Source organism: Lissotriton helveticus, chromosome 5_1, assembly GCF_964261635.1.
Source record: "Lissotriton helveticus chromosome 5_1, aLisHel1.1, whole genome shotgun sequence".
NCBI lineage: Eukaryota > Metazoa > Chordata > Amphibia > Caudata > Salamandridae > Lissotriton > Lissotriton helveticus.
In genome coordinates, this window is record NC_136065.1 from 1,694,530,162 (window position 1) to 1,694,546,881 (window position 16,720).

The 16,720-nt window shown below is 45.2% G+C and overlaps 1 protein-coding gene across 3 annotated transcripts in view; it reads right to left on the reverse strand.

The window, feature by feature from the left end:
* LOC144755745 (interferon regulatory factor 9-like) overlaps positions 1 to 16,720 on the reverse strand; it is a 301,449-nt gene that overhangs the window by 236,173 nt on the left and 48,556 nt on the right. For 2 of the 3 annotated variants that reach the window (XM_078644954.1, XM_078644953.1), the window contains exon 2: positions 1,157 to 1,374. In XM_078644954.1, coding sequence (XP_078501080.1) covers positions 1,157 to 1,373 — 217 coding nt within the window. In that variant the 5' untranslated portion in view covers position 1,374. The remainder of the gene's footprint in view (positions 1 to 1,156; positions 1,375 to 16,720) is intronic. The other variant, XM_078644955.1, reaches the window with a different exon arrangement.

Below are 16,720 nucleotides of genomic sequence, written 5' to 3' on the forward strand. Positions count from 1 at the left end.
CCATTTTTATTTAGAAACCTGGAATATGGCTATTATTTTTTCAAAAAGACACAACATAAAAAACAGTAAATAAGAGACAGCACTGATGGGGTATACAAAGGTAGACCTGTGACTGGTGTGCATATGCGTATGATGGTATTACTCCAGAGGAACCTGGGAACCTAGACAAAATTATTTGGGGTGTCAGTGCAGAGAGGGACGCAGCACAAGGTTACCTGACACACCAACAACTTATGGCATTTATAATAAAACTACTGCTGAGACACACCTACTATCATCACCCAGTACCACATCTGGTCACATGCCTTCTATATCTGTGCACCATCCTAGCTAACGCCTGCTATACCATTCTGAAAAACATCTGATGATCAGTTGGTTCCCCAACCTGGCCTTATCACATCATCATTCTGTCCCACTCCTGCGCACTCCCTGGACTGACATCCGCTTACTGGGCTGGTCCATTCCTGCTGGCTCATTCAAACCCACATATGCTCACTGGATAGGCCTATTCCTGCACAGCACAATGAATAACATCATCTCACTACAATGTCCTATGCCTTTTCCCTGATTTCTGATATTTTTTTTCCTGATACATTCTCACTCACCACCCCAACCCACATCTGATCCCACCTGCTGCATGCTGGGTTTGCATGCCACTCTAACCCACACATACCAAGTCTGATCGCCGCCCTGATCGAATCACCCGTACCATGGCCTTCTTTGTTAACTACCCTCGCATCTCGCTACTCACCCGCGTTGATCGAATCACCCGTGCCATGGCCTTCTTTGTTAACTACCCTCGCATCTCGCTACTCACCCGCGTTGATCGAATCACCCGTGCCATGGCCTTCTTTGTTAACTACCCTCGCATCTCGCTACTCACCCGCGTTGATCGAATCACCCGTACCATGGCCTTCTTTGTTAACTACCCTCGCATCTCGCTACTCACCCGCGTTGATCGAATCACCCGTGCCATGGCCTTCTTTGTTAACTACCCTCGCATCTCGCTTCTCACCCCTTGCCTCACATCTGCTTTCTACCCTTTCCCATTCCTCATCATCTCAGAAGACTAATACACAGGAGCTCTCCACGCTGGCCCCAAAAGTCTAGATTGGTGGCAATGCTTGCTCTCTGCCGATGCCCCAACCCAGCTCACCAATCAGGCTCCTTGTTGTTTCACCACACAGCAACACCTTGAAAATGGCAGCGTCCTCATGATGGCGAAAGTCCTGCTTGCCCCCGTGCTTCCAGGGAATACGGAAACAGGTATGGTCCGGGTCAATCCAGGTCAGACCAGGGTACTTGCCACTGTCCACTTGTTCAATCATCCATGGCTTGAGCTTCCTCGTGGATCGGACGAAGTTGGCAGCCATCCTAAGGAATAGAAGACAATCAACTTAGTGTTCAATAAAATTTGAAGGTTTCAAATATTGTTAGTGCTGAGATATCACACTCTGAGGTGGGAGAGGGCCTTAGACACCATTACTACTTTCTCTCCTACTTCGTCCTAATACTTAAGATATTGATGTCGGTCTTGACATACACCCTGCAGCTAAAACACAATTTTTAAGGCTTTCCTGCACACAAAGAGGACTCTACAATAGCCATTTCGGTTTTTGTCTGCCTTCAGACAAATGCTCTACTGCAATACCCAAGGTGGTATTCCGGTAAAGAGGGCTGAAACTCTTCCCTCTGTCCTGCTTAGCTGGTTTAGTAGACCCATCTGGCGTCTTACATTCAGGATAGGTGTCTAGCGCTGTTCGCGAAGAGAAAACAAAAAGCACTGCTGTGATTCGGGCTACGTGCACATGGAACTCTCGCGGTCGGCCATCTTAGACTGGAAGTGGCCACACTGGTTTTACAAAAAAAGGCTACAGATTGGCAACCATGGTTTTATTGACTGCACACCTTAATGTGTCTGAACAAGTAAGTGTGCCATTGTTTTGATCGGTACAGGCTAATCAGACACCTGATGCCCACAGGTGCCCTGGACTTGGATAATTCACATGACAATTGTGTGGGGTGTGTTGGTCGCACACCATGCACAGACTGGCAGTAGGCACACAGGTTACCACGGTGTTGAGAGTCTGTGAGGGATTCTGAGAAAATAAACAGTATTTGGCCGTTCCTTCTGGTTTATTGTTCTTTAGTCCACAAAAACAGCCAGAGGACTATTTCAACGCATTTTTGAGCTCGTTGTCGAAGGTTTGAAATGGACTGTAACTTCAGGTTACCGTTATATGCATATCGAGTTTCCGTTGTTAAGAATGATTCTTGTGAGGTAGTATTTGTGGTAGGTGCAGCTGGCGCAGACACCTTGCTTCCTGTTGTCGAGGCGCAGCATTTTGAGCTCTGAACATTAATGTCACAAATAATTCTAATCAGGTCCGTCTAGAGACTAAAGTCCTCTGCACAACATGGAAAATACGTGCAGCACCGCTACTCTCTTTGTTTATTTCCTGGCCTGCCGAATGTTTTTCCTCCAGCGCGTTTGACGTTCTGCACGTTCCACGGACGTGCGTCACGTTTTGACTTTACTATTCGTCAGCAGAGCTTGTTGACAGTGGGTTACTCAATGAGAACCTCCAACCGCCCGGAGATGTGGTTACTGCCACACATCTTAGACTATGTGGGGGATTATGTTGGTGCTCATTGCAATGTTGTTCAAGTTTTTATTTTATTATTTTTCAATTTTATATAGCTCGAACTCGAAACGAATTGATTTTGTTTGGAGTGTTTTACTCGAGCACCAATTACATTACACATTCATTTTTTATAGGCATGGGGAGAATATGTGATTTGCCCAGAATCACAGGATGTTGAGCCAATGCAGAGGCTGGAACCCGGTTCCCCAGATTCAATGTCAGCAGCTCTGACCGTTGGGTTCAGTTCAAGTGCACAGGCCTTCTTGCCTGCCCCCCCCCCCCCCCCCCCCCGTGGAGAGACTGCCGACTGTGCCTCCATGTTAAAGGTACATCCAGTCCTCCATAGCTGGAGTGTCTTGCCTATTGTCAAGTGTTGGACTTGTGGGCAGCACGTCCTTTAGATGTGCGTGTTTCAGTGTGACCAAACATTCTCAACAAGTAAATGCTGAGGCCCATTTGAATTTGGTGTGCATGACTGTACCATATTAATTTACAACAAGGGGTGGTGATGGACAGAGTCTCTGAATTAAGCAGAAAACTCTCACCCAGTCAAGAGATCAGGGCTAGATCCAACACCGTTTTTTAGCTCACTGCATCATCCCAGTTTCAGAACCTGGCTGTATGCAAATTAGTCTGTTCCTGTCCCAGTGCATGATGGGAACAGGGCAAACCAAACTACAAAGCCAATTCTTACACTGGAAAGGAAACAAGCTTCCGGGGACCGGTTTCTGGCATTACAGCCGTCTTCGGCCCGGCTTGCTTGAATCCTGATGGTGCAGTGAGCAAGGGACTCATGTCTGAGTATACCCTTCCACGCTTAGGGTGGACAAATTAATTTACAACAAGGGGTGGTGATGGACAGAGTCTCTGAATTAAGCAGAAAACTCTCACCCAGTCAAGAGATCAGGGCTAGATCCAACACCGTTTTTTAGCTCACTGCATCATCCCAGTTTCAGAACCTGGCTGTATGCAAATTAGTCTGTTCCTGTCCCAGTGCATGATGGGAACAGGGCAAACCAAACTACAAAGCCAATTCTTACACTGGAAAGGAAACAAGCTTCCGGGGACCGGTTTCTGGCATTACAGCCGTCTTCGGCCCGGCTTGCTTGAATCCTGATGGTGCAGTGAGCAAGGGACTCATGTCTGAGTATACCCTTCCACGCTTAGGGTGGACAAATTAATTTACAACAAGGGGTGGTGATGGACAGAGTCTCTGAATTAAGCAGAAAACTCTCACCCAGTCAAGAGATCAGGGCTAGATCCAACACCGTTTTTTAGCTCACTGCATCATCCCAGTTTCAGAACCTGGCTGTATGCAAAATAGTCTGTTCCTGTCCCAGTGCATGATGGGAACAGGGCAAACCAAACTACAAAGCCAATTCTTACACTGGAAAGGAAACAAGCTTCCGGGGACCGGTTTCTGGCATTACAGCCGTCTTCGGCCCGGCTTGCTTGAATCCTGATGGTGCAGTGAGCAAGGGACTCATGTCTGAGTATACCCTTCCACGCTTAGGGTGGACAAATTAATTTACAACAAGGGGTGGTGATGGACAGAGTCTCTGAATTAAGCAGAAAACTCTCACCCAGTCAAGAGATCAGGGCTAGATCCAACACCGTTTTTTAGCTCACTGCATCATCCCAGTTTCAGAACCTGGCTGTATGCAAATTAGTCTGTTCCTGTCCCAGTGCATGATGGGAACAGGGCAAACCGAACTACAAAGCCAATTCTTACACTGGAAAGGAAACAAGCTTCCGGGGACCGGTTTCTGGCATTACAGCCGTCTTCGGCCCGGCTTGCTTGAATCCTGATGGTGCAGTGAGCAAGGGACTCATGTCTGAGTATACCCTTCCACGCTTAGGGTGGACAAATTAATTTACAACAAGGGGTGGTGATGGACAGAGTCTCTGAATTAAGCAGAAAACTCTCACCCAGTCAAGAGATCAGGGCTAGATCCAACACCGTTTTTTAGCTCACTGCATCATCCCAGTTTCAGAACCTGGCTGTATGCAAAATAGTCTGTTCCTGTCCCAGTGCATGATGGGAACAGGGCAAACCAAACTACAAAGCCAATTCTTACACTGGAAAGGAAACAAGCTTCCGGGGACCGGTTTCTGGCATTACAGCCGTCTTCGGCCCGGCTTGCTTGAATCCTGATGGTGCAGTGAGCAAGGGTGTAAGAATTGGCTTTTGTAGTCTGGTCTGCCCTGTTCCCATGATGCACTGGGCCAGGGACAGACTAATTTGCATACAGCCAGGTTCTGAAACTGGGATGGTGCAATGAGCTAAAAAACGGTGTTGGATCCAGCCCTGATCTCTTGACTGGGTGAGAGTACTCTGCTTAATTCAGAGACTCTGTCCATCACCACCCCTTGTTGTAAATAATGACTGTACCATATGGCGCTTCTCTGCCAGGGGGTTCTGGCATGTGCAGATGTCATGCAGGCCATGACATCTGCACACCTCCTGCTTATGACCCTTCTGCAAGACCAGTCTTGCCTGTTGGGTGGAGGGAGGATGCCATTCATTTCCTTTGGGTCTTCTTCGCTATGGTAAAACCCACTCCTCCACCTCTTCCTTTGTTTCCGGCTGTCGAACAGAGTTGGTATCATTTTCTTGGTCTCTGCACACATACACCCCTTGATCCGTTGTAAATGTAAATGTAAATCCAGTACTTGGATAGTGCACAAATAACCCCCAAAGGGGTATCTCGGCACTGGGGGCCGTTGGGAAGACTAAGCGAGCTATTGCCCAGAGTCGTGATGGAGCGGTAATTACTTCTGGTAATTTCTCAATGCAAACCCTCATGCTACCTCTAATTTACCGCTGAAAAAGGTGTTGGGCCCTTCACACCATGTATTACCTTCAGGAGACTTTAAATAAACCTGAACAGTCAAAAAATGCAATTTATTATTCAAGCCAATAAAGAGAGTTGTTGAGTATTTAAAGGGTTTTATTTTCTAGTCAAAAGTTAAGTTTTTTCTCTGACCCTTTATTCATTAGTAAAATATCAATCAGGTTACAGAATTTGGAGAACAGGAAAAATAGCATTAATAAAGAACACATTACAGTCTGCATATAAGCATAACATGTAGGAAAGAAAATGTGGCGCAAAATATCAGTCAAAATTCTTAAAGAGTTTCTAAGAAAAATAGTCTTGCAAGGCTAATCAATAATTAAATAGTTGGCAAAAATCTCCCATAAAGAGAAATAAATGCATAAGACAAATAAATATTTTCAGACCTAATTAATTAGTCAAAGCATAAACTTAAAGTTTAGCATCTAAATCTAACAAGCATTTACAATGCAACGGTTTTGCCTTTGCAAAAGTTAGAGATATTGGCATTGTAAATGACAACATTTTTATTTATGTGTTGGTTTTGAAAACAGATAAATAAATGGCATTGTCATTTACAATGGCAATATCTTAATCTCTCGCAAATGCCACACACACACCCACAGAGAGCCCCCCCACACAGAGCCCCACACACACACACACACACACACACAGAGCCTCCCCACACACACCCACACAGAGCCCCCCACACATACCCACACAGAGTCCCCCCCACACACCCACAGAGCCCCCCCCACACACCCACACAGAGCCCCCACACACCCACACAGAGCCCCCCCACACACTGCGAGCCCCCCCTCAAACACCCACACAGACCCCCCCCCCCACACACACACACTGCGAGCGAATCTGGAGGCAAGCAAAGGCAGGTGAAACAAGCAGGGTAGGTGAGAGAGCCCCCCCCCAGAGAAAAAGGGACAGGTTAGGATTACAGAAATCAAGCAACGTAAGAGGAGGGTCAGAGAAAGCAAACAAGGACAAGGCAACCAATTGGAGACTTGGCAATGAACCTGTGGCAAGCAGGGACAGAAGAGGGTCAAAGAAAGCAAAAACTGCCATGTTTGTGCTCTAGCTACCCCTAAAAGAGAAGAAAGCCAAGAAGGTTCTGATCATGGTCGGCTAAGATCAGAGGTTGGTGGGGACATTACTGTCCTTCTTGTGTAAGAGCTGTAGTCTCTCACATGCCAGGCCACTGACCCTGCGCACACACAGAGATAGCCCTGATTGTACATGTACAGACGAAGAAGCGCCATTTCCTGATTCAAATAGAAGCCTAAGTGGCCCTCTCTGTTAGTTGACACACAAGGGAGAGACCCTGTCTGTTCCTGTGTGAAACATAAATAGGTAGCCTAATTCTGAGGAGTTTGAAACTTTAAGATCGTTTAAAGCAATAGAGCGGTTGCCGCTTCTGTCAGTTATGGAGAGGAAGACGTTTATTTTAAGGCGCAGCGATATTGATTGAAATAACAAAGAGAGTGTACACAGTGCCGTATGTGCAGAGAAATTAGGACTGCCTTGCGGGTGAAAAGCTAAGAGCTGCTGAGTTTTTAGTTAGATGGAGAAAGGAACACATTTATCATCAGGAGGAAAAGCGGATGCACTGAAGCAAACTGCGGTCCGATATTAATTGGCACAACAGAGGGAGTGTGTACAGTGCCGTATGAGCGGAACAATTGACAATGCCTTGAAGGTGAAAAGCAAAGAGATGCTACCGTTTCAATTAGACGGTGACAGGAACACGTTTATTACTAGGAGAAAAAGCGGATGCAACAAGGAGAGCTGCTGCTACATCAGTGACCTGGGCGAGTGACCCGAGCACTCCCATTTCCGGGGCCGAGACTGAGGCAAGCCACAGTGGCCAGTTGGACGGCAAACAAAGACTACAGGGGGGCAGGAAAGGCACGGACAGCGGGAGGGGGGGGCGGGAAAGGCATGGACAGCGGGAGGGTGGCGGGAACGGCACATGGTCAGCGGGAGGGGGGGCGGGAACGGGCATTCACCTGGACTTCTTCCGGAGGCGGTCGGCCTGGAATGAACAAAAGAAACATGGACGCGACAAAAAAATAAACACCGCCGCATGACGATTTCAAAAGGGGCGGAAAGCCTAAAATTTGCAGGAACGCCCCCGAATCTGCTCTCAGGATGACGAGCAGATGTCTGTTCCAATGGCTAGCCTCCATTTATGGAGCTAGCCAATGGAAACAGAGGCGGGGACCAAAGCCACTCTACTCTTCTCATAAGGTTTTCCCTGCAGCTGCGCAGTGCGCAGCTCGCTAGTCATAACCTAAAAAGCCTTTCTATCTGTTGCTGTTATTCTGCATCTGTCTGTGTCTAAAGAGGAAAACAGCCCGCCCTTCACAGGCCTCAAAGGAATGTGGCCTGCAGTGCCAAAATATGATGTGGAAGCAAGAAATCTCCCCCTGACTCTCCTCGGACGCAAACTCCGCCCTTCAGCAATCTCCCGGGACGTTTCTCGTACCTAACCCATAGGATGTCTGGCCTAATTTGTTCCTTCTTTCAAGAGCTCACACACCCCCCTAAGGAGCCTAGAAGCCAAACCCCCTCCAGAGAGATCATTATTTTATACTCTAATTCTTGGCAGACTACACAAAAATGTTGCATCTTCAGGAAAACCTGTACGTGATTGGTCAGTCATGATGGCATGAGTTCTCACTACCCTGACTCATTCTAAAAACCTGACTTCACCAGTTTTAACAAAAGAAGCGCAAATGATTTAATACATTTATAAACGTTTGCAACATTTACTAGGAAAAATGTTTCATTCTAATTCTCTTCCTTCCTTTCTCAGCGCAGTAGGACGGATACTTTAGTTAGCTGGTACATTGGCACAATCACAAGAATGTACAGTTCAAGATGTCCTTGACTTCTTGTCATGAGGAAAGCTGCCACAGTCTGCGCATGCTCCCTTCTCATTAAATTGCAAGCCATAGCCTTGCTGGATTTACAAGCAGCCATGTTTTCATAGGCCAAAAAATAAAACAGATACAAACAGATTAATTTCATGTAAATCAGCCCATTATGTTTCCCAACTCCATACTAATACCCCTTATAAATGTTTACCTAGCCAAGCTATTAGTGTAAAGCAGCTTTTTTATTATTTATGACAAGATGCAAAATAAATGTGCAATGTGCAACATAGCATTTTCATGCTTTAGTGTAAATTTTAAAAGCACACACAGTTAATATAGTGCACACAATTAATACAGCACACACAGCAACATGCTTTAATGTTTTAGATAGCTTTTCATGCAAAAAGCATTTAGTCCCCTGTTTAGTGTTTGGTGCATTATTAATTCACACACATTATAAAAAGAGGTGTTATTAACTGAAAATATTTATCAAAATATGCAACATATCAAAGTCTTTTAAGACAGAAATAGTGAATTTAGATTGCAAGGATGAGCTGGGAAGAGAGAACACATTCTATTAATCTTCAAAGGTAAAAAGGCAACTTTTCTCTACACTGCAAAAACACATGTTAATTCAGCAAAAGCATTTTCAGACTGAATAGGCCTCACTTTCATGTTTTTCATGTGCCATGTTTTTAACCTGCATCAAAATGTGCGTGGCAATTTAAATGCAGTCTGTCTGTAGCACAAAAATAAAACAATGCCTGACTGCAGATGAACTCTGCTCCATCAATCCACCCTTCTGATGATTCAAATCATAATACAATGATTTATAATTCATCACACATATTTAATTTTTTTTCTTTTAATTTTTTTCTTTTTATTATTAAACCAGAGCAGTACATTGGATACACAGCAAGTTATACAGAAAACAGCAGAATTGTTCATAATAATGTAATTTACATTTCAAAAAAGAAAAGAGAGAAGAGAAATAAAGAGAAAACACCAATAACAATTTTAGCGAAGCTAGAAGCATTTACCCAATAAACTACATGCTACCACTTAAGGTTGGATTTATTCCATCCTTCCAGTGTAATACCGGACTCCAGATTGCATCCCCCAACTTCCTAGCTTTCGATCCTCTAGTAGAATAAATTGATGTCTCATAGCTGCATACCGCAAGAAGGCGGGCTAACCACATTTGGAAGCTGGGAGGATCAGAATCTTTCCAACGTGCGGATAGAGTTATTCTTAGTATTGCTGTACCGATAAATACAAGTCTTTTTTCCCTTCTTGACAGCTTTAGCAAACTATCATAGCCCATTAAATATAAGCAATCCGATTCGGGGAGTCTGTGGCCAAATAGTGCCTCCCAGTAATCTGATATCATACTTTTAATTAAATCAAGCTTACAACAACTACTGAACATATGGATACTGTCTGCAGGCCCCACTGCACATCTGGGACAAAGATCGTTTTCTCTTTTCCCCCAAGCATGCAGCTAAGCCGGAGTATAGTACAGACTAAACAAGGTCTTGTATAACTGGGCTTTGAGGTTGCTAGACATAAGAAGACAGTTTGAAAGCTCAATACATTTATACGAATCTACATTTGGATTTTCAAACTTCCCTGCCCACATTACTTCGGTTTTCTCAAGATCATCCTGGATCTTGGTCAAAAAAATATCATACAAGGTACCAATTCTGATCTTGGGTCTGCGCATTAGCTCAAGCAGTTCGATCTTTGACAAATCCACTGATGATACATTAGCTTTAAGTTTAGTAAACAATTGAGCATATTTAAGATAGTCTCCATTAAGTAAATTATATTTCGTTTTCAAATCAGAAAAGGTAGTTTCAAAACCCTTAAACAAGAAATCATGAACCGTTAGGATACCAAGGAGTTTCCATTTATTTGCTATAGAATCAAAACCTATACTAGATGTGAGAGTCGAATGCCACAAAGGTGTATATCTATTAATCTTACTGATATGCATGTGTTTATAAATCTTATTCCAGACCTTAAGGGCACTAATTATAGTTGTGTATTGGCAATTGTTTCTGTAGTAAGAGGAATCTGTATATCGCAGAAACAAGCCTTCCGCATTACTCCCGAGGAGAAGCTCGTAAATTGATGGGATCGGTTTGATTTCCCTATTATCCATTACACATTTTGGTTTGATGAAAAGAGCAACAATCTGTAAGAAAGCGGCCCAGTGATACAAGGTAGTATTGGGGATGGCTAGCCCTCCTCTATCCAAAGGTAAAGACAGCAATTTATGTGAACTCCTGATTTTACCGTGCTGCCAAATAAATTTGGACATAAGAGAATTTAACAGTTTTAGAGTCTTATCGTCAATGGCTAGAGGGATGGCCCGGAATAGGTATAGAAACCTAGGTAGCACGTTCATTTTTAAAAAGTTAGCTCTGCCAATAATTGAGAGATAAAGACTATTCACTCGATCTAGGTCAGATTTAATTATGTCCAGGAGAGGATCAAAATTTATTTTAATAATGTTTTTGATATCTGGACTAATCACAATTCCCAGATATGTAGCTTTATTAGCTACCCTGGGATCGATACAATCTACATTATCAGTACGTACTATTACTGTTTTCCCTTTATTAAGAGAATACCCCGAGTAGTCACCATACTCGGAGGCCAAATTTTAAATAGTAATGATAGCCTCGGAAGGATCAGGAGTGACAACAGCTATGTCGTCTGCATATGCAAGCACTTTCGTTTTGTATTGACCGCAAACCACTGGCTTAATTAAATGACTCTCTAAAAGTTTTAGAATTAAGGGGTTAATATAAAGTGCAAATAAAAGGGGGGAACAAGGACAGCCCTGCCTAGTGCCCCTATATATATTTATGTGACCGGAGTCATGCCCTAATACCTGGATCCTAGCTTTGGGAGATAAGTACATAGATTTAATTGATTTTAAGAATTTATGGCCGAAATTGAAACGCGACATGACCGCCCATAAAAATGACCAAGAGACGCGGTCAAAGGCTTTTTCTGCGTCCAGTAGGATCATTGACATCTGGCCCCCCGTAACCGACATGGCGTCGAACAGAGTAATAACCCTATTAACATGGTCGGTAGTCCCTTTCCCTGGGACGAAGCCATGCTGCCACGGGGAGACCAGATGCTCAATGACCCCACTCAGTCTGGCGGCCATCACTTTAGCGTATAATTTGGAGTCCGATTGACTACGACGAAAGAAGGCTATGCTGAAAGATATTGCCACAATTTAGCTGCGTGACTGAATGCTAGTAACGCCGCTGTATTTGTATTTTTAAAAACTGTGATCTCTGACAAAAGCGCTGAAAACGAACGCTGTTCGAGCGCCACACCTTTTATCTCACTGCGCCGATTTTGATTTTAAAAAACAGCACTGAGTGATCTAAATTGTGTAAACTCACCTGGTAAAACTTATGTCCCCTGTAGCCCCGGTCCTCCGCAAGCGCTAGGCTTGTTTGTGGGGAGGGCTCAGGGCGGTACCTTCTTCCTGCCTCCTGGCTGGGGCAGGCACTGATTGGGCAAACTAACTTTGAGAGGCGGAGCTGAACTAAAGCACGTCCTCTACAAAAGCCCTTGTAGTATCACTTTCTATCTGTTGACTACGACGAAAGAAGGCTATGCTGAAAGATATTGCCACAATTTAGCTGCGTGACTGAATGCTAGTAACGCCGCTGTATTTGTATTTTAAAAAACTGTGATCTCTGACAAAAGCGCTGAAAACGAACGCTGTTCGAGCGCCACACCTTTTATCTCACTGCGCCGATTTTGATTTTAAAAAACAGCACTGAGTGATCTAAATTGTGTAAACTCACCTGGTAAAACTTATGTCCCCTGTAGCCCCGGTCCTCCGCAAGCGCTAGGCTTGTTTGTGGGGAGGGCTCAGGGCGGTACCTTCTTCCTGCCTCCTGGCTGGGGCAGGCACTGATTGGGCAAACTAACTTTGAGAGGCGGAGCTGAACTAAAGCACGTCCTCTACAAAAGCCCTTGTAGTATCACTTTCTATCTGTTGACTACGACGAAAGAAGGCTATCCTGAAAGATATTGCCCTTGTCGTTGGAGGAACTGAATCTCCTGCTGGATAGAACCAAATCTTCTTCTCCTATGGATCCTCTACCTCTTAAAAAGCTTAAAGAGTGTAGAAGCAGTCTTCTTCCTTCCATGCTCATGGTTATGAACAAATCCATTTCCCAGGGCTCTTTTCCAACGGTATGGAAGAAGGCCATCGTAAAGCCTCTCCTCAAAAAACCATCCCTTGACCCTGGCCTTTTAAAAAACTTTAGGCCAATCTCCCTTCTTCCGGCACCTGCAAAGATATTGGAAGCACACCTGAATTCTCATTTGTCCGCCTTTCTTGATCAATCCGGATATTTAGATAACACACAGCATGGCTTCAGGAAACACCACAGCACAGAGTCCGCTCTGACTCTTGTGGCCGACAAGATCCGTCGGAAAGTGGACTCTGGCCAATCCACTGTCTTGGTCTTACTTGATCTCTCGGCCGCATTCGATACCCTGTCTCCCGCCATTTTAACATCTCGGCTTAGGGAGGCAGGGGTCGAGGGATCGGCTTTGAGTCTTCTGAACTCTTTTCTTTTAGAAAGAGAGCAGAGAGTGATGCTTGGGAACTACCTCTCCCCTGCCAAGTCTTTGCAATGTGGGGTGCCACAAGGGTCGGCCTTGAGCCCGACCCTGTTCAACATCTACGTGGCCCCCCTTGCTAGACTTATAAGATCGCAGGGGATGGAGGTAGTATCCTACGCTGATGACACTCAAATCATGGTGTCTCTGGCTCATTCCTCTGTGGTGACATCTGCCTTGAGCTTCAGGGTATGCATGCAGTTGGTGGCAGACTGGATGACTGTTAATTCCCTGAGGCTCAATGGCGAAAAAACAAGAGTTACTGGTTTTTGGAAAGAACCAGGATGTCTGGTCGAGCGAGTGGTGGCCTTCGTCTCTTGGCACCTGCCCCTCTCCCTCCCAATCAGCCAGAAATCTAGGTGTGATATTTGACACCTCACTCTCTATGTCCCTTCAAGTAAACAGGACCGTGGCCACTTGCTGGGGTGTGATTAGGACTCTAAATAGAATCCGTGAATATCTTTCTCCCCAAGCTCGGAAACAAATTGCAGTCGCTCTTGTTGGCTCCAGGCTGGATTATTGCAATTCCCTGTACATGGAGTCCAACAAGAGCCTTGTGCATCGACTGCAAATTGTGCAGAACGCGGCTGCACGTTTTGTATTGGCCCTTCCTAAGGTGGCTTCTGCGACTAAAGCCAGGAAATATCTTCACTGGCTTCCAGTGCAGCACAGAATTTCTTTTAAAATTCTTTGCATGACCTACAGAGCATTGGCGGAGGGATCAATGAGTGGGATTAGTTCCTTGCTCGCTCGCTATGTTCCAGTTAGAGGCCTTCGATCCGCTGAATTGCTCCAACTTGTCGTGCCACGGGTCAGGCTGGCAAGATGGGGAGCTAGGGCCTTTTCAGTTGTGGCCCCTCAGCTCTGGAATTCGATTCCCATTGAGCTTAAGAGGTTGCCATCTATTGAGTTGTTCAAAAAGGAGCTAAAGACATGGTTCTTTAGGAAGTCTTATCTCTAACTGAACGTTCCCTGGAGTGATAAGCTGTGTTTCTGATGTTAGGCGCCTTGACGCCCATGGGGCAAAGTATGCGCAGAATAAAAACATTTTCATTTTCAATTTAGCTGCGTGACTGAATGCTAGTAACGCCGCTGTATTTGTATTTTTAAAAACTGTGATCTCTGACAAAAGCGCTGAAAACGAACGCTGTTCGAGCGCCACACCTTTTATCTCACTGCGCCGATTTTGATTTTAAAAAACAGCACTGAGTGATCTAAATTGTGTAAACTCACCTGGTAAAACTTATGTCCCCTGTAGCCCCGGTCCTCCGCAAGCGCTAGGCTTGTTTGTGGGGAGGGCTCAGGGCGGTACCTTCTTCCTGCCTCCTGGCTGGGGCAGGCACTGATTGGGCAAACTAACTTTGAGAGGCGGAGCTGAACTAAAGCACGTCCTCTACAAAAATCAGTCCCACTCAATGACGCGCAGCACCCGCGCCAAACACCGCGCCAAAGACTAGCCTAAGACATGCCCGTCTGGGCCCGTCCGGGACAAGACGGGGCATGGGGCAGGACACCCTACATCCCCCGCGTTGCAGGTATGACCTCCTTGCAATTAAAAGCGTTGCGCCCCAATTTACATCGCGACTGCACAGGCCTCTCGCCACTAGGGGACACACATTGTAACAACTGCAACTTCCAACTCACAAATATCCAACCCTATTCGGACCCAATACCTACTTCCCAAATCACAACCAAACGCCCAAAACGCACTAACCTCAACTACTCCTTCCTTAGCGTTAATTGCAGATCTTTACCACAGCACAAACTGGACATCCTCACCCTTTTATTAGATGATGTTCCAAGTGCCCTCTTTCTAACAGAAACTTGGCTACACGAAAGCTCAGGACCGGATGTAGCTATTGATCTCCCTGACAACTATGCTATCACAAGACAAGATAGACAAGGCCAAGTGGGTGGAGGAATTGCAATTATATATCTGAAAGAATTTACCTGTAAATTGCTCCCAGTTAATATCCCAGACTGTGAAGCTGCCTCTTTCCAAATCACCCTCAACCCTAATTTCACTCTGTCCGGTCTCCTAATATATAGACCACCCGGGAACGCAAATTCCTGGACAGCCAGCCTAGCAAACCATATTGCCCCACATCTGTTAGATTCAAAAAATTTTACACTTTTAGGGGACCTAAATCTGCATCTTGAGGACCAAACAAATGTGGCCTGTTGTAATCTAATAGACGATCTTACTGCTCTAAACTTATCTCTTCTCAATGTTGGTCCTACGCACAAGGCAGGGCACCTATTGGACCCAATTTTTACCAATATCCCTGACCTAAAATGGACCCAAACCAGCCCCATATGCTGGTCAGATCACCATCTTGTTAGTTTTAGCCTAAAGAGACCATTTCCTCCCAGGAATATTACCTGGCCTGCGCAATCCATGAGAAATTGGAAATTATTAGATATTAACAGACTGAACAACGCACTTACAATTAACACCCCCTCCCACGACCAAAATATGGAAAATATTGCGAAAACTACCAATCAGTGGCTAGAAACAGCAGTAAACCAATGCCTTCCTTTAATGGAGGCAAAAAGAAACTTCCACCGCCCCCTGCCCCCTGGTTTAATGAATTCCTCAAAACTGAAAAATCTAAATGCAAAGTTTTAGAAAGGAAATGGCGCAAAGACTACAACCACGAAAATAAAACAACATACAATAAGGCAAGTAATGCGTATCATACCTCCTGTAGGAAAGCCCGAGCTCTTTATGTGGCAAACACCATCAACAATGCCACAAACAAAACAAAGACCTTATTTAGCACAGTAAAGGATCTAGCAGGTGCTCAAACAACGGCTACAGCTCACCCGTTAACAAAAAAACAATGTCAAGACCTGGCGACATTCTTTAATGACAAAATAGAAAACATTGTCACTAACATCACTGCTAGACCCCAGGATAACGTTTCAGAGCAGTATATCCTAAAAACACCGGAGAAAATAATCCCTCTTGAGAAATGGCCCCCCATAACCTTGGACTCCCTAAAAATGTCCTTGAAGTCCATTTCATCAGGCTCCCCCTGCGATCCTCTCCCGGTCCGCTTTCTGAAACAACTTGACACCTCCCCCTTGACCATTATAGCAGACACGCTAAATGCTTCCCTTCTAACTTCCACTGTCCCGTCTACCTGGAAGCACGCCATAGTGACCCCATTACTGAAAAAACCTTCAGCCGACCCTACGATCCTATCAAATTATCGGCCCATATCGTTACTCCCTGCATTTTCTAAACTGATGGAAAGACACATCCATTCCGCCCTCACTTCCTTCACGGAGAATAACAACCTACTCCACCCATCGCAATCAGGTTTCCGAGCAGGACATTCAACGGAGACCACTCTACTGGGTGTGACGGAAAAAATTCGAAAGTTCCTGGATAAGAGTCAAACAGTCGCACTCATTCTTTTAGATTTGAGTGCGGCGTTTGATACTATATCACACAAAACTCTCCTGGCCACTCTAGAGAGAAATGGCACCGTAAAGAGGCCCTCCAGTGGATAATGTCCTTTCTATCCGACAGATCCTACCAGATCAAATCCAGTATTGCATGCTCAGATACGCTCCCCGCCCCTTATGGAGTCCCACAGGGCTCCATCCTGAGCCCGCTGTTTTTTAATCTGTACCTGAGACCACTGGCCGATCTAGCTGACCGCGCAGGCCTAACCTT